A 21,551-nucleotide genomic window follows, 5' to 3' on the forward strand; every position below is an offset into this window, starting at 1 on the left:
CATTCAGTTTTAACTGTTTATTACTTAAAAAAAAAAAAAAAATCCTAGTTCAATAAATAGTCTATAGAAATGTAAGAAAGAAAAAAGCTTAGTGTTTTTGTCACTTGTCATATTGGGTCTAAAGTGGGGGTTCACATCAGTAGTGGCTTATCTAGTGATTCTGACAATCTTCTACAGCAGCTTTAAGGCCTCGGCATCTGAACAATCTGTTTGTCAAATTTCAGTTTTGGATCAGTGTCAAATATGCTACATTTCACAGTATAGTACATAAGTTTAAATTAAAAAAAAAAACAGTTTGTTACAAACATCTTGTCACATTTAGGGCCAGTCACAGTTTAGTTTGGCGGCTAAGTATTCTGTAAGAGAGTGCATAGCATTTGTCAGGGAAGCAATATGTAAAAAGTTTACATGAACATACAACTTGAGCACAATATTTGTAATGTATATCGAGTGACTAACAGGACAAAGAAACACTTATAAAATGCCTTGCCATACTACTCCATTATATAATTAGGAAGTTATCATTGCTGGCATAACGTGAGCATGACCTAGTAGATTGTCAAGAAAAAAAACATTAAAATAAATAATCCTATAGCCTATAATCCTATATCTAACTATAGACTGGATGTCAGTAGTTGCTGTTTTAGGTTTTGGTGAACAGACGCTGGAATGTTTTTTAAAAAGATCTGTATTCTAACAATACTAAGTGTGTGTAGAACATCAGGAGTGACAGCTGCATGATCTATAGCAATGGAAAAGCAAGCAAATGTTGCATTTTGATTGAGGCACAACCATATTTTCTCAACCATCTGCTGCTTATTGCTTTTGCAATTTTGTATCTTGTCTTAAAGGGATACTCCACCCCAAAATGAAAATGTTGTCATTAATCAGTTTGGAACGACACGGGGGTTAGTGATTAATGACAAAATTTTCATTTTGGGGTGGAGTAACCCTTTAAAGCACAACTGGAATAGTACAGTTCATTGCAGAGACAGAATAAGGCATACTTTACATCTGCCAGTTGATCTAATGAGATTGTTACATTTAAATTTTCAGTCTGTGTTAAGTTAACGCGTTTATGAAATCTCACTGGTGCTTAAATTGGTTTTGCTGGTGACTTTAGAATGAAATGGGGTATATTTTCTTTGGGGGTAAACAAGTGGGAACCAACATCATTCTCTGAACTGTCTGTGTATACAACACATGGGCTGCTTTCACACTAGAGAGACATGTCTGCTTGATGTCAGTTGGCTGGTGTTTTTTGAGCTTGAGTTAGGACCAAGCAATTTGCCTTGGTTCATTCTCACGATTGCTGTATAAGGCAGTTTTCACAGGTTAAGACTGTTAGGCCAGTTTACGTCCACATGAACTGTACCCAAGCCGCTGTTTTCATATGTACTCTGGTTTGCTTCCTCAGGAACCCCAGAGTTTGGTAAAGAGCTATGAAAAACATCCAAATGATGTCAAGCGAACCAAAGTCCCCAACAAAAGAGCAATAACCTTGTTACAGACACATTCACATCATAATGGCATATACGTACATATTGCCAAACTGCACTTGTTTTTGAATTTGTCTTAAACTGATAGAAGACTATCAATTAGAATACTGTATCTCCACAAAAAGGTTCCAAAGATTCAAGAAACGTCCCAGATTCAATTTACTCTATTTACACAATAATAAGAAGAAGAATTAATAGGACTTTATTCCTCAGGAAAAATAAATAAAAATGAGTCTCTGCTGAATGTGGATTGTGGGATGTGAAAGCCAAATATCCTGAATCTTTAGGCTTTTCCTCTCATCTAGCTCTTGTCTCAAAGTTGTCTTTCTAGCATGAAGCTGACGGCCTGATCCAGTGCACGAGGCTGTTGAATCTTGGGTTTAAGAACCCTGCAACCTTTGCAGCTCCAGGATACTGTCTAAAGCACTTTGCAGGTGTTCACTCAGTTCCCCGTCTTCCACTAATGCAGGCAAACTGGGAGATACTGTTGCCGAAGGATCCAGCTTGTTCCTTTTAAGCATTGGAGTGCACTGCTCTGGAAGCAAGCCTTGCACCCTTGGATTGACGCAGTCTTGACTGGCCACAGAATTAGAGAGGTTCTGCGAATCGCTACCTGTCCTTATTGTTTCCATGTCAACGTCCAATTTTAGCTTGATCTGCTGATCTGGCCTTTGATCATTTTTATTCTCTGCAACATTTGACAAGGGAGGCTTAAGAGATTCATCTTTCCTGTGAATGGCGCCTCCTTTAGTTAACTGCCCGCTGTAGTTTCGTTTAAACCCAGAGATGGCATGCGAGGCGTCACATGAGTTTTGGATAACTTTGCGGGATCCTGACTCATGTTTGATAGTGAGGCGTATTGCTCCTTTGCTGCTGGAGCGATATGTCTTGAGGCCAGGGGGTCTGTCAGATTGCAAGGTCCATGATGGTGGAGATGCAAGGCCAGTGTGGACTGACGACTGAGATAAGTTCTTGGGCCGGGACTTGAGGAAGGACTCTGCTGAACCACCAAAATAACGAAACCTGTTCACATTTCACTGTTTCAAGTCAGAGTGCATGTAATCTGAGGCTGTAATTGCAGTACCTCTGTCCTCTTTATAGCAGAATTTCTCAAATCCAACCCTTGAGGGCCACTGACCCGCAGAGTTTAGCTCTAACCCTAACCAAAGACACAAGCAAGCTAATCAAGATCTTCAGAGTTATTAGTTTGATATGGGTTTGGACTAAATGCTGCAGGGCAGTGGCCCTCCAGGTTTGGATTTGAGGAACCCTGCTTTACTAGTGAAGAACAAAGGCACACAAAAGAATCTTGTGCCTTGTTACCTGGTTCTCCTCTGGCTCTGCGTCTGTCCTCTGCCAGTGAGACTCTCTCTGACTGGAGAAACAAACGCTCTAGCATCACCATCTCTGCTGATGGGCTCTCCTGCTGAAGAAAGCAATAACAACTCAGACCTGCCATCTTTTATATTTCGAAGAACCAAAATGATGTTTAGAGTTTCAGAACAATGACTTTGGTCAGTGATTCTGAATTAGTAAGGTGATATTTTATATAAATGACACCATTTGTTACCTGGGATTCAGCCAGAAGTTGTTTCCTGTACTTGTTCAGCATGTCTTTGATTCGTTTCAGCAGAACAACTGAAGCACACTCAAACTGCTTGTCAACTACACAAAGCATGATAGATTTTTCACATGTTTAGTTTCCTGTTGAGACCATTACAGGACAACAATTTTATACAATATTGTCAAATTCAAACTTCCTGATTGAGTCAAACCTGAGATAAAGTCAGCCTGGCTGGGCAGAGCCCTAGCACAAGAATGGAATGGCAACAAATGTCTCAAAGCATCCTCCAGTGAAACAAATGGAGCCGAAGTGTTTGGGTTGAGAACAGCACTGTGGTCCAAAAGCATCTGCTGTCTGAACCTGCAAATGCACACACAAAGAATGTCTGTTAAAATTGTTTTTGTGTACATTAAGTAGCAACTTTGTGGATGGTTGTTAAAATGTTATTTGTTTTGTCTTTCAAACATTTGTTTGGTATCTTACTATGGTGTCCATATCTTGCTCTTACTTCACTGCTAGTGGTGTCTCACCTTACATGAAGAAGATAATGATGCTATCCTGACCAACAGACATTCGGGCCAGCTAGCATTCGAACTGGCGAGACTCCTCCAATATTGCGGTTTTCAATCTTATTGTATTAGTATGTAGATTAGCTCATTATCCAATGTTCAGCTTCTCCATAGGCCTTGGTGGATTTTTTTTTTTTTTACAAAGGTAAGAGACTCTAATCCAGTGTTTCTCACCCTTTTCCTGGAGGCACACCAACAGTACACATTTTCAAACTCTTCCTAATGTTTCCTTATCAAACACCTGATTCAATCTGCTTACCTTTGTCTGACACACCCATTACAGGACTTGGAGTCTTTACCGAAGAGTCGATGAGTTGCTAAATGTGCAGTGTTACACATTTAGCAACTCATCGACTCTTCGGTACTCCGAGAACATGGTTTGAAACCATTGATATTGAGGGCTCATCTTCCCACTATACCCTTGTCCCCTAAAAGTGTAGCCTAATCTAAAAGGGGGTCATGAATTGAGAAATCAACTTTTACTTGAGCTTTTGATATATATAAGAGGTCCTCGTACTAAAATAATATCCTGTTAGTTTCAGAACTGAAAACATCCTTGTTACTGAAATAAAAGCTTTTATTGACACCAGGCCTAGCGAATGCTAGATCCTGGAATGTGCCTAGGTTTATCACCGCCTCCTAGTTCTATAGCCCCGCCCACTGATTTGTGGATGACATAAGGAATTAACCTAAGTGGCGCTACAACAATTTCTTGAGCAACCAAGCAATAAACATGCCATTGTAGATTGCAAAATATTGTGCAGTGCCTGGTTGTGCAAGAACAGTCATTTGTTCGCTTCATTTCACTGCGGATTCCTTTGTAAACAAGACACAAGTTGACACTGGATTTGCAGAGAGATTGAGATTAAAAAGCAATACTGTGCCATCTATATTGGATCTGAAAGGAATGACGCAGCACACTTATGTGAGTAAAAAATATTTGTACTATGTGTCACTATTGCTTTGTTAGAGATCGCTTGATACGTCTTGATTATGTGTACGTGTCTAACCAAAGTCACAGAAGGCTCCAACTATGAAGTATTAATTTATAAAAGTTGCTTTAACTCTACTGAGATATGACAGTCTCAAAATATCTGCATACAGAATGAGACACTTTGATTCTGGTTGTCCAATCATGTCTAGTCTTTATTTCAGACTTTGCAATGCCTATCACTGTACTACAGAAAAATATCTGTCTTGTTCAGGACTTGCCTCCACCTATTAGGTCTAATGGCCTTGCACTTGGTGGTGGTTCCGTTGTACTATCTAAAAGTTTGTCTTTCATTATTGGGAGTTGTACTGGAAAGATCTAAATGGTATTGATGAAATGAATGGAGGCATTCCTTTGGTAGAGGGATCCAGTCATTTTCAAAACCAGCAAAAAATACTGACAAGATATGTATATAATACAGTTTGGTGTATGACTCGAAGGCAAAATAGTTCCTTTTGTGTGAAAAGAACAAAAAAATAGTTCCTCAAATTGTTCCTGAAACAGGGATTATTTCCTGCAGTGGGATCTTTACGCAGAATTTCTCTCTAGGGCAGCGGTGTCAAACTCCCCTTCAGTAGACCTATGTGTAGTTTACAAATAATCCCAAAGGACTTGATTAGTTGGATCAGGTGTGTTTAATTAGGGTGAAAGTTGAGCTCTGCAAGACTCAGGACCTCAATTAACCAACCCTACCACACCTAAAATAGGTAAAAACACTTTTCAACAACATGCAACAACACACAACCTGCAACCTGTCAACACGCTTCTGATAAGAAAGTTATCCGGTCAGTATGCCGTGGTCCAGAGGTAGTCAAGGACGCTTTGTGATCGGATCTCAGTGTAATGTAAACGCAATCCAGCCATCGTGTCTGCATGGTGATCGCATTTTAATACCAAGTGTAAACGCAGCCTTTGTTGCAGGGATCTCTAACCCTTCTCCTGGAGAGCTACTGTCCTGCAGAATTCAGTTATAACCCTATTCCAACACACCTGTCTGTAATTATCAAGTAACCCTGAGCACCTTGATTAGTTCAGGTGTGTTTAGGGTTAAAGTTAAAATCCACAGGACAGTTCTCCAGGAGACCCCTGCTTTTTTGTGATCAGAATTGTTGCTTTAATGTATTCCTGTCCTGGAAAGTATTAAAATACAAAGCCTTCATCTGAGAGCCTTGTTTTGACCTCCACCCATTATGTCTGGGTGCAAAAGGGTTACACTGCAACCAAAACCTGCTTTTGTACCTAAGGCAGGAGTCTTTACACCTGTTCCTTGAGAGTGACCTCCCTGCAAGTTTAGCCCCAACCCTAACTAAAAACACCTGAATTAGATCTTCAGGAACACTTGATATTTACAGAAAGGTGTGTTGGTGCAGGGCTGGAACTGAACTCTACGGAAAGGTAGCTATCTGGGAATGGGATCGAGCATTCCTAATGTAAGCTGCCTTGAAATGTACTGTCTTTAATCCCCAATCAGCTGGTCTGTTCCAGGGTGCCAATATCTAGTCCCCAGTCCCCCAATTTCAACTGGAACGTGATTTCAAATGACACCGTTTCCTGCATACCCTAGCTACAGCCCTGCCTAGGGCATTTTTCCATCTTAAATATTTTTAAATTCATACTGATCTCTACTTAGAATTAGTATCTTACTGAATAAATCTATTTTTACTTACCTGTGTTGCCTCTCTGCTAGTCTCAGCTTCTCCTCTTTTGGAGTTGAAGTCTGTGACATGGAAGGAATTTTAATAGAATACTTCGAATGTGAAATTATTCTATTTTCAGAATCTTTTTGAAATATCACATATTCCTGAAATGTAGCATGATTTGACTAAGATTTCACGTTTCATTTATAATATTAGCACCTGGACCTGGTTCTTCTGAAGTGCCGAGTAGGTTTCCTTGTTGTGGGTAAGCAGCCTGGGCCCGAGATGTACCTTCTCCTGTGACTGATGCTGATCCAAAGAGATGATCCCACTGTTCCTAAGGACTGTGAGCTCTAATCAGGGGAGGTATAAATTTGAAGCCAAAAAGGATGATAGAGTGAATATAACATTTTTTGTTATAAAGAATAGGCCTATATTTGTATGTACAACAAATACAAAAAAAGAGCAAATGTCACAAAGAAGCACTGTATACTGTCAAAAAAGTTTCTGTCTACTGTTTCTGGGAAATTTTATATGCTTTTTAACAAAGACTGTGTTTAGTCCTCCTTTCATAGCTACAGCAATAATATCATTACCGATGGAAGAATTTACCTGTGTCATGTTCATTGTATTGCTGCTTGTACACATGAGCTGTTGACTCTGGGGTTCTGCTAAGCTCAGTTAACACATGGCTTTGGCCCAATTGCTCTGGATACATAAACAACTTCTCTGAGGAAGAGGAAGGTCTCTTACTCGTTACGGGCCCCTCCTGACACTTGGGTTCAGCATCAGGAGCAATCAACACAGAGGAATCCTGCTCATCTGAGACTGGGGGTGTTGAGCCCTTCATGTTGTCTGTGTCTGAGGTCTGGCCAATAGGAGTTTGCAAAAGAATATCAGTGTGTTCTGAACCATGGTATGCTGGCATAAGAGTCTCTTCACTCTCACACAATGAAGAGAAAGTCTCAGATGCAGTCAAGGATGTGAGCGAAGCCTCAGATTCACCTACAGCAGAAGAGGTGTGGTTGTCCATTTGGACAAGCAGAGTTGCAGCTAAGGAATCTTGGCTGGCTGACAGTTTTAATGGACACTGCAGGGAAAGACATATAATGTCTATTTACTGAAGAAGTATGAAATGCATTCCTAACTTGTTGTTACAGTTCATGCCTGTGTTTGAATGCAATTGACAGAGCAGAATTTACCTGTTGGTGAGGATGTACTAAAGCCTGATTGTGATGCAATAGATTATGTTCTCCTTCAGTAAATTGTTGCTCTCCTGTCTGAGTGATCAGTTGTGGGGATAATGACAAAACGGTCTCAGAGTCACAACTGATATCTGGTGATGACTGTCGTAAAGTTGATAATGGAGAGGGCAGAGAGTGAGTCTCTGCAACAGGTGCTTCCACTGAAGCTGGAGGAAGCAATATGCTCTCCTGAAGTGAATAAAAACAGTGAAGAAATGTATCAATCTACAAGTCTTTTAAAAAATCCAACAGTGCTTTCAAAATTGAATGATAAATAAGAAAAAATAAGATTATGTTTAAGAACATAAAGACCATTCCTAACATTGTTCCAACAGAATGTGACAGAAACTCACTTGAAACGGTTTGTTGACATTCTCCTGTTGATCTTCTATTGTTCTCTCAGGCAAGAGAAGCACAGAATTCTGGGTAAGATGCACCTTTCCCTCAGGTCCCCCTGTTAGAGCACTTTGAGGCACCAAAGGCAAACTTTGTATCACTGATTGACCATTTACTGTTGGTATGGTGGTCATTTCAGGAATAAGCATATTGGCATTATTAATCCGTGTGATCTGGTTTCCAACAGTGTTTTCAACTACCGCATCATGCTGCCCCTGCACTTGAGGTGCATAGGTCCCTGCTAGCTGTGTTGGCATCTGGAAGACTGTAGGAGGTGTTGATCGAATTGGTAAGGACCCTGACAGAAGAGCCCCTTGTTTGAGGGTGAGTTGTCCAGGTGGGGAGGTGAAAATAGGGCTGAAATTGATTTGCCTTGGCCGTACAGTCACTATATGAGAACTGTCAACACTGGGTTCGTTAGACACCTGATTGCTTGGTGTACTAAGAATACACCTTGGTATGCTGGTAGATTGGGACATAGTTGCAGGTGTTTGGTTCGGCAGAAAGAATTGTCTCTGGCCCTGAAAAGGATCCTGGGGCTGAATGACAATTGGGCCTCCCTGACCAACCAGATTGATGCTAACAGGTTTGCAGACACTTGGTGTGGACTGTTCTTGTAAGGACTGCTTTGAGCCAACAGAAGGGGATAACAAGACACTCTGTGATGTATTTGTTGAGATGAAGGCAAATCCTGGCCTGGGACTGAGCTGAACCAGCCTGGGCTGGATGTTGATTGGTAACTTAGGTTGAATGGGTAGAGGAGTTTTTTGTAAGATGACCTCTGAAGGGGTAATTGTTCTAACGGTGGAGGCCAACATCTGGCGGCTTGTGAGGCCTGGTAGGGTCTTTTGGATAATCATGCTGGTGTTTTGTGCTGAATTAATAGAAAAGGATGCCTCGAGTCGAGGTGTGGGGAATACATTCCCATAGAGTAGACTCATTAACTGGGTTCCTGGAGGTCTGAGTGAGGGGCAGCCTGGGCCAACAGCTAACAAAGATGGCTGAGGAGGCTCCACTGCAGGTTGAGTGTCCTTTGGTAAAGAGATCAAGCCAGGAGCGGTCAATGGTTTGGAGAAATGTGGCATTGCAAGCAAAGGAAGAGATGTGCCAGACAAACCAAGCTGGAGAGTTTCTGGTGTCTGGGCAAGTCCTGCTTCAAATGCGAGAGTGTCCTCAGTGATGTCAGCCTCCTGGAGACTCTGCTGGAGAATGTCACAGATCTCTTCTGACTCTTTCTGTTGTTCCACTAGTTGGACATTGGGATCTTCTTGCACCTCTGGACATCCACTTCCTAGAGAGGATGCCGGTGATGACAAAAGTGCCTCCTCCAGAAAGGAGAGATCCACACAGCCAGAGACAGCAGTGTCCTGAGAACTAGCATCATCTGCTAACAGAGACGCAGGGCTCTGTAGAACGGTCACAACAATCGTGTTAAAGATTTGTTAATCTGTTAAACGCATCATATGATGTTGCCAAAAAAACCAATATTTTGTATATTTGGTGTAATGAAATGTGTTTGTGGTTTAAAGTTCAAAAAACACATTATTTTCCACATACTGTACATAATTGTTTCTCCTCTATGCCCCGCCTTTCTGAAACGCATTGTTTTTTACAAAGCTCATTGGTCTGAAAAGCGAGGTGTGCTCTGATTGGCCAGCTATCCAATGCTTTGTGATTGGCCGAATGCCTCAAGCATGTGACGGAAATGTTATGCCCCTTAACATACTGTGATGGGTGTCCCAGTCAGAATACCGGCGAGACAAGGCAAAAACAATAAAATCCATTACAAACGAGCCATTTGTTGCATCCAGTGGGGACATAATTACGGATTATAATGACTTGTACTGTGCTTTTATGGGTTGCGTTGCATCACGCTGCGTAAACATAAAACCATATCTGCATTTGTAATCGGAGAAATGACAAACTACAAGTGCTACTCTACACCAGCGGTTCTCAATTCCAGTCCTCTTGCCCCCCAGCTCTGTATATTTTGCATGTTTCTCTGTTAACACCTGATTCTGATAATTAGCTTGTTAGAAGTGAGCTCCGTGCATGAACTGTGTTCCCATTGACATGGTGCCTACACAGTACTCATTGCTTCCTACTCCCTGAGCAGGGGAAATCTGTTGAAGTTTACTTCACTTCGGAACATTCATTCATGAATTTGTGCTGCGCAACGTCTCCACACACGAGCAAGTGTGACAACATATACCTCTGTAAGTAAATACAATTTAAATTCATGTCTCGAACACTTCAACGCACTTTGAATGGAACATATGTTCGCTTTGAACTGGAATCATGGCGGAATATCCTGTGATGTCCACTTCGCAGGGCACTTATGTTCGAATAGAACAAACATACGAAGCCATAAGAGAAACATACAAAATGTGCAGAGAAGTGGGGGGGCGTGGACTGGAATTGAGAACCACTGCTCTAAACTCGCGTACTTAACAGACTGAGTCAGAACAGCCGGCATTGTAGTCTGATCACCAAACATCACTAAACAAAACTCCATAAAATGCGTTACACATATCTAAATATTTGGGTTGAAATGTTCTGGAACAGTGTTGTGAATACAACTTAATTACTGATTTCTAGTTGTGTCCTCTTTTTTGCTTTCACAATGAAACAGCGTGTCCACGACATGGCACCAGCGGCAATAGCAAGAATCAAAGTTTCGCCTTCTTTCTTTGTGTGAAAATTTGGGCTGTGTTATGCAAATCTTCCCACATCGTGACGTAGAGGTGTGTTTAAATGAGGCATTTTAGGAGGGTGTACAAGTCTTAACTTTTATAAAGAATTTCTTTTTGGGTTTGAGACTTTAGTCTTTGCGACTTTAGGGATCTTATCTATTCACGAACAGCTTGTAACACTCCAAAGAGCAAGGAAAACTTGAAATCGCATATGACCCTATGAATTCAAACACTATTTAAAGCTTAAAGTCACAAATCCATTCTTTTAATACTAAAAAAACGGGGTTTGTTAGACAGACAAGCATGTTCTGGGAGATCCCAGCTGAAACAAATCTTTATGCTCCCTCTTCTATGGGGAGAGAGGTCTAGACTCACTGGAGTGTCTGTGAAGAGTGACGGCTCTCCAGAGGATGAATTAATGAGTAAGTCTCCACTTGGCAGCTGTTTGAACAGAAGGGAGGAGGGACAGTTAATTGCATGTGGTAATTTTATAGAACTTGTATTTGCACACAAAAATGTATACACAAACACAAGATTTTCTTCTGTTAAGGTCCTTCTAAGTTATCAATGTTAGATCTCTCTATGACCTTTTAAAGTGCACTAAGGTTCCAAAATTACCACAACTGAAACAAGGAGAAAATACTGTAACAGGTAGTCACTAATGTTACTAACGTTAAAGATTAAAGCCACACAGTAATATTATGATTCCTCCATACCTCATATAAACCATTAAAAAACTCGATCATCACTTTATTACAACTATAAAAGAACATACAATCAAAAAATAAACCTTATTAACAAAATACCTTCTTAAATAAAATATTCAAACAAAAAACATACGAAGAAAATTTAATTTATTGGATGTAACAAGACTTACCATAAAACATCAAGTAAACAAGTACCATCTTCGTCCTCCATTTCATCTAAACAAGAAATTGGATTGGAATTACAAAGTTTTGATGCAACTAATTAAATAATGCTTTGACAAAATATGCATTCATTATTTGATATTAAATCAAATATGCCAATACTGTGTTCATATAGTATTTATTGTACAGTTATATATACATTGGTTCAAATCCAATTTAAAAAGGTAGGCTACACAACTATTATGATGCTAAATCTCTAGTAAATCACTATTAAATTAAATCACATGGTTCATATGTAATAATCTGGGTTTTATGAAGTAACCTTTTATTAGGGTGGCTCCATTCAGAGAGAGAGTTTCTATGGACTTCATTGACTGGATTTCGGGGACTGGCTGTGAAGACACCAGACATTTGGACAAATGCTCTTGAGCGGGGACATTGAGTCCTGCAAGATCTGAGAAGGTAATTATGAGGTGTACCAAAAGTTACTAAACATGCGTTGGAAGTGTATGGATGTGGAAAATAAATGGCTCGACTGAAAACTGGCAATCATGCTTTACGTGTGAAATCTTATGATTCCACAGTTCTGTAAATTTTTGGTCAAATAATCTTCAAAATGTAACACCTAAATTACATGTTCATTTACTGAATATGACTGAATCAACCTGAATATATTGCACCAATGCAAGTAGTTTTTAAAAGTAAGATTATAATGTTAAATTTCAACTACAACTTCAATTCCAAAGAAAATAAACTAGCTAAAAAAAAAACATAAAACACATACAAAACAAATAATAATTTAAATACTGTTGCACACTGTGCCCAACTATGCACACTATGCCCAAACCCTAAAACAAGTACCAACTATGTCCAAACCAGCTTGGGTGCTAGATTTTACTATCTTGAAATATATTAAGAGTATATAAATTAATTTAATATTATTCAGTGTCATTCTGTCAACTTGAAATGCCACTGTTAATTTGCAGATTGATAAATAAACAAATGTTTCAATCAGTTTTCAATATCTATCGAATAGTGTGCGCGCACACACACAATAATAATAATAATATACATTTACAGTGCAACAGTTTCTTTATAGCCAATGTTAATAGGTTACATTTTATACAGACTCCAATAATATAAATGCATATTTAAAAAAAAAAAAAAAAGGATACATTATGTAATATCAGCAACCAGAATATTTAATATACACTACGCATGGATTGTGGTCTAATGCACATCATGATCCGCACGCCTTCGCATGTTCAGTATCCGTTCATTGCGCAGGGTACAAATCGAAACCTTTGCCATCTCTAGTTAAAAATGTTCCCTTATTTTGTCTCTCGCTTTGACTTCAGGCGGAGGTACAGACACTTAGATCTCCTGCAAAGACACTTGTCTTATTTTTTCTTTACCTACATCCGCATTATCGCTGCACACACTGGACGTTTAATATAATAATTACAGACTGACAAGCTGTTTTAGAAACGACTCCTACATTTAGCTGTTTATACACAGAAATGGCATGCACGGTCACGTTTGTCTCAGTGTGAGACGGAAACAGAGGTTTAAAGGGATGCTGCTCGGGACGCGTCTCGCAGGAGGTGATGCGGACGCAAAAGCGCTTCACCTGAACACACAGCTGCACATTTATCCCATCATATCTCCTGTGCCGCGCTATAACGCGCAGATTCTAATGCGGTATTTCGCAGAGGAAAAAGAAGAACTCACCAGCGTCTTTGTGCTTTATTGTCCTTTCAGACGGGCCTGTGCGCCATCCATACGTACCCACATGCTCAGGGAGGAGGGGGAGACGGGCTCGTGCGGGTGGGTGACAAACACGGAGAAAGCGCGTGTGCATGTGCTGCTCTTCAGACTGGAGCGACACTGGAACCCAATGAGGGACCTTCACAGAAGCGCGCTGTTTTTCACATGCTTTGATGCATTTGGAAACACTGTACATAATGGTAATATTGACCTTGACAGATCTTATTCTGAGATCCGCGGACAGAAAAGGTCAATCGAATAGCATGCTCTCTTTTTACCAATAAAGGTTATTCTGCTCCAGACACTAATGGATAAGGTGGTGACTATGGGGCGCCGTTTGGTCAAATTCTGCCAGATTTTACTACCAAAACAAATACATTTTGCGAGATTTACTTAAATAAGCTATACTTTATTACTATATCAAAATAAAAGAACAAAGCTAAATCTAAATGTTTAATCTAAATCGAAACCATATTTAAATCTAAATTTAACCCTAACCCATACAAATAAATCAGAATTTTATAAGCTAAACATTCAGATCTAAATTTAAATGTTAAGTGTAAATGTTAAATCCAAATCCTAAATATAAATGTGAATCCTACATGTAAACCTTATATCTAAATGTAAATTATATCAATATCTATCTATATGATTTACATTTAGATATAAGATTTGGATTTGACATTCAGATTTATTTGTATATTTAACATTTAGATTTAACTTTGGTCTTTTATTTTGATATTGTAATTAGAAATGCATAACGTGTATTTAGGTAGATCTCGCAAAATGTATTAATTATATTAGATGAAACCTGAAACCAGTTTGTCCTACACAGTTTATTTTAAAAACCATATACAAACCTATTTATATAGTTTTGTGGTAAACTTCATTCAAATTTGTCTTTTAAATTGAATATTTTTATGAATTCTGATGTTAAACTCATGTAAACTTTCAGGAAAAGATTAGACTTTTATTAAATTTAGTGCAACCATTTCACGTCATCGAAATAATGGCGCCCCCCCCCCATACCCCCCCCCCCCCATAGTCCATATGACATGTTTACATGCATACATATACTGTATATACTGTATAAGACATAATTTACGTCATATTAAGCCATACAAGTCTTAATACCCGGGATTCACTTTAAATTGCAGAACAGTGTTGAACTTTCTTCTCCGTCCAGTTGAAAGGTTTGTTTGACCTGTGGCCTCTACTAGACATGAATTTGTTTCCTTCAGCCTGAGGCTTATTCATTTCACTTTTGGTGTGAAAGTGCTTTTAAATTTACAAAAATATAACTTTTTATATTAAAAACAAACAAGCAAGACCAGCCCAGATGATAAAAAGCAATTCAAAGGTAACATAAAGCATTATTTTCCATAAAAAGTAACTAAGAAATGCAATTAGGTACTTTCTAGGGAGTAACACAATATTGTAATTCATTACTTTTAAAAGTAAGTTTTTTTTCCCAAAACTGCTGACAATGACGCCTAATGTGTGCCTGTGTTTATAGTCATAAACTCCATTGACAACTTGTACCTTTTATTAACATATAATGCATTGTTTACATGAGGAAGTTCAAGTATAATATCATTACTAGAGAAACTAGTCATTTACATACAGAATATTTACATGGTACTCTGGTTCATGTCCAAAACACCATAATAATGCCATTGTCCTTTTTGATACTTTGTTGTATGCAATATGTATAATGTGGTGTGAATAGTATTGGTGAGTCGATCTTTGGAAATTTGTGCACCATCATAGTGGGCTGAGGGTTTTCATTTTTGGGTTAACTATTCCTTTAATATTAATTCATCATTAATTGCATATTAGATTCCTAACTGTGTAAAGGGCAGCATGATAAAATACACATGCAATACAATGTAAACCTGGGTTAGTCCCTAATCACATGAGGAAATTGACAAAGGGCAAAATCCCAGTAAAGGATTTGAGTCTAATTATACAAATGTGTGTTTCTCTAGCAGTCATTTTAAACTTGTAGATATTGTATGATAGTTTGATTACTTTTTTTCAAACAAAAATTCAAAATTTTGGCGAGGGAAACATCCAGTGATCAATCCTAAGGCGACCTTTTAGCTTGATATTAATTTGGGCACATGACTGTGTGGTATTGCAACACTTAATTGCACTTCACATAGTTCTCTTTCATCATCTTGTGTTCGAGATCCACATATGGGAAGGGCATCCGTGCCTCACCTCTGCAGAAACATCCAATTGCTGGCTTGACAGACAGAAGTGCGCGTGCCCAATGGCAGGTAAGGAGCTGCCCCTTAACCGAGTGCATAAAACTCCTCCACGCGCTACCTTTCCTCAGTTGGCATTCGCTTCTCGCGATCTCTGCACTTACACAGCTTGGTTGGATTCACTCGTGTGTCTTCAGAAGGACATGTCGCCAGATCAGACCAGACGTGACAGTTTTTTTATTCAACCTTAGGTTAGTTGTGTTTCACATCCTGAGCCACCCAAGCTCTCTCCTGTCTTCAGGCTGCCCGCCTTTTTTCTTTATCTCACCTGCTCCCCTTTCCACCTCACCCACCACGTGTGGTCTGCTTTGTCAGTTTTACTAGTCCATCCCGCGCGGGATCTCTTGGGGTCTCAGAGGATGAGGAGGCCATCCCGCCCTGCATCCTTACCCCAGTCCATCCTCCCCCAAAGCATCCTTACCCCCTACTGTCCATGAACCGGCCTGCTTCCGGCGAAAGATGATCCTGGACTTGAACGAGGAGGCCAGCTGTATGGCCTCAACCATCCTCCTGACTGGCTGGCTCAGAAGAGGGATGTTTACGACAGGAAGCTGCTGGGACGGGATGTTTACGACAGGAAGCTGCTGGGACCCCCTCCCGGCCAGAGGAAACAACTCTTCCCAATCCTTCCAGCATGCACAAAGTACATGAAGCATTACTGGGGCAATCCACTCAACCTCAAACACGGTCTCACAGGCCTCGATGTAAAGGATATGGCATCTCTCGACATGGGTGATCCCCCTGTTATCAAGCCATCGATCGCCAGGGACCTTAATCCCGAAGTTGAGCTTGCCATACAAAATGGACCGTTTTTCTGCCTCAGTTCACCAGGCCACCTACAAGTCCTTGGCCTTGGCTGTCAGGGCACTTAATGTCTCCTCCCTCCTCTCTGCTAACCAGGCGGGGCTTTTGGACATCTTAGGACAACAGTTGAATAAGGGATCTCCTTTGCCAACCCTGTGGAAAGAGATCCTCATGGTTAACGACCTCATCCTCCGTAATGCCCTTCTGGCCGTCCAAGCCTGCGGGTGCTCCATTTGACTTTCTGTGGTGAGAGAGTGTGCGCTTTGGCTTAACTTGTTGGGCCTCCCTGACTGTGAGAAATGTGTATCACAGGATCCCTGGTAGAGCCCATCCAGTCAGAACCCATCGCATTGATGCAGTGACGACAAAAAGGAGGAGGAAGAGGTTTTAAAATTATGCCTTCCCCAGGAATGTGGCTCCATGCCAGGTGCCCCTTGCGTGTTTGCCTAACCCCCCTCCATGGCAGAGTAGCCCACCCTCTGCGAAGCCCTGGGGAAGAACGACTCCTGCCAAGGCAGTGGCCAGAAAAATCTAAAATCCTACCCTCACTCACTCAAAACGTAAGCGGCTGGCGTGATGTTCAGCCGATAAGGGCACTGAGTCTGTGTTCACAGGCTACAAGCTCTTCAGACTCGCTTCCTGTGAAAACACACACAAAACACATTAAAACAAATGAATCAAATGGATTTGTTTCAGAGAGAGAACATCTCTCTGCAGAGAAAGAATATCTCTCTGACCCCCTACATGTTGCCACTAGTCTGTCCACTAGATGGTGGCATTGCATCACAAATGTGTGAACCGGCCAAATTAGCAGCCCTAAGCAGTTCCCGGTTTGCGGACACTTGCGAATCATGTAACATCCTGGCTGTCTGTGTCAGCTCTTGACTGGGTGATTCGCACAATGACGAAGGGATACAAAATTCACTTTGCCAAAAGACCCCCGGGTTTCAACTGAGTTATCTCTTCTCATACGAAAGAGAGCTCGGCTCACATTCTGAAAGATGAAATTTCCTCCCTCCTCAAGAAGGGGGCAGTTTGAGTGGTTACCCCCGCAATTAAGCAGTCAGGGGTTTTACTCCCATTATTTCCTAGTTCCAAAGAAAGACGGTTCTCTCTGTTTTGAACAAACATTTGAGGAAATACAATTTCAGAATGTTAACAGATGGTTCTCTCTTATGTTCAGTAAATCAGAATGATTGGTTCACATCGATCGATCTCAGAGATGATTTTTTCCACATAAGCATTTATCCTCTGTTTCCAAGGTGTGTGCTACGAATTCACAGTCTTCTCTTTTGTGCTGGCTCTCAGTCCAAGGACATTCTGGCTGTGTGTGGAGGCGGGCCTAGCCCCGCTGAGAATAGTGGGTCTCAGGATCCTGACATATATAGACGATTGGCTGATTATAGCCAATTTAAGAGAGAAAGTGATGCAAAACACTGCCCATGTGCTCGCTCACATCTCAGCACTTGGTTTCAGAGTGAATGTAAGCAAGAGCAATTTCACTGCTTCCCAGAATATGATATTTCTGGGTCTGTAGCTGAATTCCATTACAATGCATGTGCATCTGACACAGAAGCACATTCTCTTTTTCATGAGTTGCCTCTCAGAAGACAGGGAAGGAGCAAGGGTACAGTATCGCACATGTCTCAGACTACAGGGTCTTATGGCTTTGGTTGTCCATGTCCTGCCTCTGGGCCTTCTGAGAATGAGGGCATTCATGAAGTGTGTTTTATCTCTTCATCTCAGCCCATTACGTGACCTCTGCCACGCTCATGCACAGCACTGCTGCGCCACTAGAGGAATGCAGAGTTTTACTCTCATGGTACCCCCTTGGGGCCATCAAGTTGCGGAAAGTTGACAGAAACGTCCTTAACAGGATGGTGGATACATCGATCTCTTCGCCTCATGCGAATAAAGCAATTTTCAAGTCAAGTCAAGTCACCTTTATTTACATATATAGTGCTTTTAACAATACAGATTGTGTCAAAGCAACTGTACAGCATTAATTAAGAAAATAGTGTCTCAAATAATGCAAAATGACAATAGTAAACACTAATTTTTCAGTTAAAGGCAGTTCATCATTGAATTCAGTGATGTCGTCATCATCCAGCTCAGTTCAGTTTAAATAGTATCTGTGCAATCAAGTCGACGATATCGCTGGAAATGAAGTGTTCCCAACTAAGGAAGCCAGAGGCAACAGCAGCAAGAAACCAAAACTCCATCTGTGACAGAATGGAGAAAAAACCTTTGGAGAACCAGGCTCAGTCGGGGGGCCAGTTCTCCTCTGGCCAGCCAAAACCAGCAGTTCAATTCCAGGCTCCAGCAAATTCACATTGTGCAGAGGACTCAACTGGTTCCTGTGGTCTTGTCCCAGTGGTCGTCTGAGACAAGGTCTTTACAGGGGATCTGTCTCTGGGGCTCTAGTTGTCCTGGTCGCCGCTGTCTTTCAGGGCTGTAGAGGTCCTCTCTAGGTGCTAATCCACCATCTGGTCTGGATACGTACTGGATCTGGTGGCTACGGTGACCTCGTAATAAGAGAGAAACAGACTAATATTAGCGTAGATGCCATTCTTCTAATGATGTAGCAAGTACATCAGGTGTTATGGGAAGTGTTCCCAGTTCTGGTTTACCTAATTAATACAGCCTAAAAATCCTTTAACGGATTTGGATATTAGAAGTGTATTAGTGTGTTATGTGTAAGCCAGGTTAAAGAGATGGGTCTTTAATCTAGATTTAAACTGCAAGAGTGTGTCTGCCTCCCGAAAACAATGTTAGGTAGGATATTCCAGAGTTTGGGCACTAAATAAGAAAAGGATCTGCCGCCCGCAGTTGATTTTGATATTCTAGGTATTATCAAATTGCCAGAGTTTTGAGAATGCAGTGGACGTGGAGGACTATAATGTAATAGGAGCTCGTTCAAATACTGAGGTGCTAAACCATTCAGGGCTTTTTGAGTAATTAGCATGATTTTAAAATCTATACGAGAATAGTCCTATGTTCTTCTTGCTATGGGACGAGGATGCCCACCTCAGCGTGGATGCACTGGCCCATCCATGGCCTAATGTGCTGCTCTATGCAATTCCTCAGCTCTGCCTAATATCTCCTCCTCCGGTCAGGGTGAAAGAACAGAGCCTGACTCTGATTTTGATAGCACCCAGGTGGCCCAAATCTCCATGGCTGACAGATAATTCCTCTTCTGTATGCCCAGCTGTAGCCCCGCCATTACACATGGACCTCTTGTCCCAAGTGAACGGGGAAATCTACCATCCTAACCCAGACAGGGTGGCCCTCTGAGCCTGGCCCATGAGAGGGCAAACTTAAACACATTGGGGATCCCCCTCACATGTTGTTGCTACTGTTCAGAATGCTAGAGCCTCTTCTACATGCTCCCTTTATGATTACAAGTGTTTGAGTTCGTTTAAACTTTTTTGAGGTGTTCACCCAATAAATACATTTTCTTGCATTATAATTTGACAGTTTCATCCTCTTTTTTTTTTGTCATTTGTGTGAAAAAAAGGTAATCATTACTTAAAAACATGAAATGAATAGTCACAATAACATGACTGATAAATAATATTTTCTATTTTGAGTATATGATTGATTCATTATGTGTATTTTAGACATGTTACAACCATCCCTGACATGTTACAACCGTTGTCACAGTGGAGAGACTGTATTAAAATCAATTTTGCATCCTGTACATATTTCATAAAACCACTTAAATACATTGTTTCAGCAGTTGACAGATTGAAGTTTATAATATAACAAATTGGTTATTCCAGTAAAAATGGTTTTTGATGTATTGCTAAAAATTGCAAAAAGTGTTACAACTGTCCCTGGTCTCCCCCTAAATCAGACTCTTATTTTTATAAATATAAACGATGCTGTGGTATGTATGTTGCTGTGCAAATGATTTAAAGGACAAATCTCTTTTCTTTATTGCCTGCAGGATCAGCTGTCGAATGTCAAATCCCTAAATGTGGTCTTGCATTGTAAATAAAATATAACTGAATAAATTAAACGTGTTAGCGTTACACAATAATGGATCAAAAGCAATATATTAGCACAATTGCAAATTTATTAATATTTTCAGTGAACAGATTAAATATACAAATACATTTACAATAAGATGGTTTTATTTTATCCAATGTCACTTTCAAAAAGAAGCATTCACTGAATCTTTATTTGTACCTGTACAAAAGTCAACCACAAATCAACAATGGTTTTATGGTCTGTGATTGTTGTAGTAAATCCCCATAACTGCATAACCATGGTCTTACTACAGCATAGTAAACCATATCTGAAAGGTGTTTGCATCATCATTTTGTGTTCATGAACTCTGTTGACTTTGAAACATTCCAATTACTCCAAAATTAAAACTAAATACACTTTATATTTCATGTTAAGAATTATTTTTATTAGGGTATGTACATGTATTTCCAAGGAAACGCTATAAACGGGGTCTTTCCTTAAGTATGGGCCTGTACAACGGTTTAAAAAAAAAAGAAAAATTCATGGCATGGTCATTTTGACGTCAAATATTAGTCGAGACTTCATCAAGATGCTGTAACATCATTATAAATTCTGTGTGTATGGCAATTTCATCCAGTGGCAATTGAAATTGTTTTAATGTATATGCAGGCCAGTATGTTTGACATTCAATTTACATCAAATCAGCGTCATGTTAAGGTTTTGACATCAGTTTTTACCGTTTTTTTTTTTTTTTTTTTTACCAGTTGCCCACTGGGTATCCCACAATGCCAAGAGCTCAACCTTCTGTTTCCAGTATGATGTTCATGATCAAGGTGTCAAAATCTAAGATGCTATTTAAAAAAAGCTAATGTACCAGTTATTTTTCAGAGATAACTGGTTACACATAACATGTAATGGTAATAATGGTAGTATGCGGTAGGCTAGTTTTCAATTCTGAACAGCACAAGTATATGTAACATCTAGGAACACAGTTATTTTTATAGATTTTTCGTCGGTTTAATTGAAATGATACGGCCAGTTTATTTAGCGACTACTAGATGGCGCTATATTTGTGTTTAATGTAAATGTTTAGGTGTCGTTTTTTTGTACAGGTGCATCATAATCTAAGAATTTACAGAAAGGTCACTTATTTCAGGAGCTTTTCCCTTTGTGTTCTACAGATAGAGTCTTAAATTAAGTCTTTGAGTAAAGTTTAATACATTCTCAAGTTGTGAAATACTGCTGTTGGAATGGAAATGAAAAGCAAAGCAAAAAC

The 21,551-nt window shown here is 40.1% G+C and overlaps 1 protein-coding gene and 1 long non-coding RNA gene across 2 annotated transcripts; both read right to left on the minus strand.

Annotated features, from left to right (window-relative positions):
- Window positions 1-48: 48 nt before the first annotated feature.
- On the minus strand, window positions 49-9,336 carry LOC109071116 (BRD4-interacting chromatin-remodeling complex-associated protein-like; the record flags this gene model as incomplete). Its single annotated transcript, XM_042774473.1, is given in 10 exon segments — window positions 49-1,885; window positions 1,887-2,499; window positions 2,823-2,925; window positions 3,070-3,164; window positions 3,275-3,423; window positions 6,291-6,340; window positions 6,480-6,613; window positions 6,873-7,350; window positions 7,463-7,693; window positions 7,858-9,336. Coding segments are annotated over 10 exon segments (3,405 nt in total), but the record flags the coding sequence as incomplete, so codon positions are not given.
- Window positions 9,337-11,470: 2,134 nt separating this feature from the next.
- On the minus strand, window positions 11,471-13,511 carry LOC109087840. The gene is made up of 3 exons (XR_006162223.1): window positions 13,194-13,511; window positions 11,785-11,916; window positions 11,471-11,516 (listed from the first exon to the last, which is right to left on the minus strand). It is a non-coding gene; the product is annotated as an uncharacterized LOC109087840 (long non-coding RNA).
- Window positions 13,512-21,551: the final 8,040 nt, after the last annotated feature.

The sequence above is a fragment of the Cyprinus carpio genome, chromosome A17 (genome assembly GCF_018340385.1).
Source record: "Cyprinus carpio isolate SPL01 chromosome A17, ASM1834038v1, whole genome shotgun sequence".
Classification (NCBI taxonomy): Eukaryota; Metazoa; Chordata; class Actinopteri; order Cypriniformes; family Cyprinidae; genus Cyprinus; species Cyprinus carpio.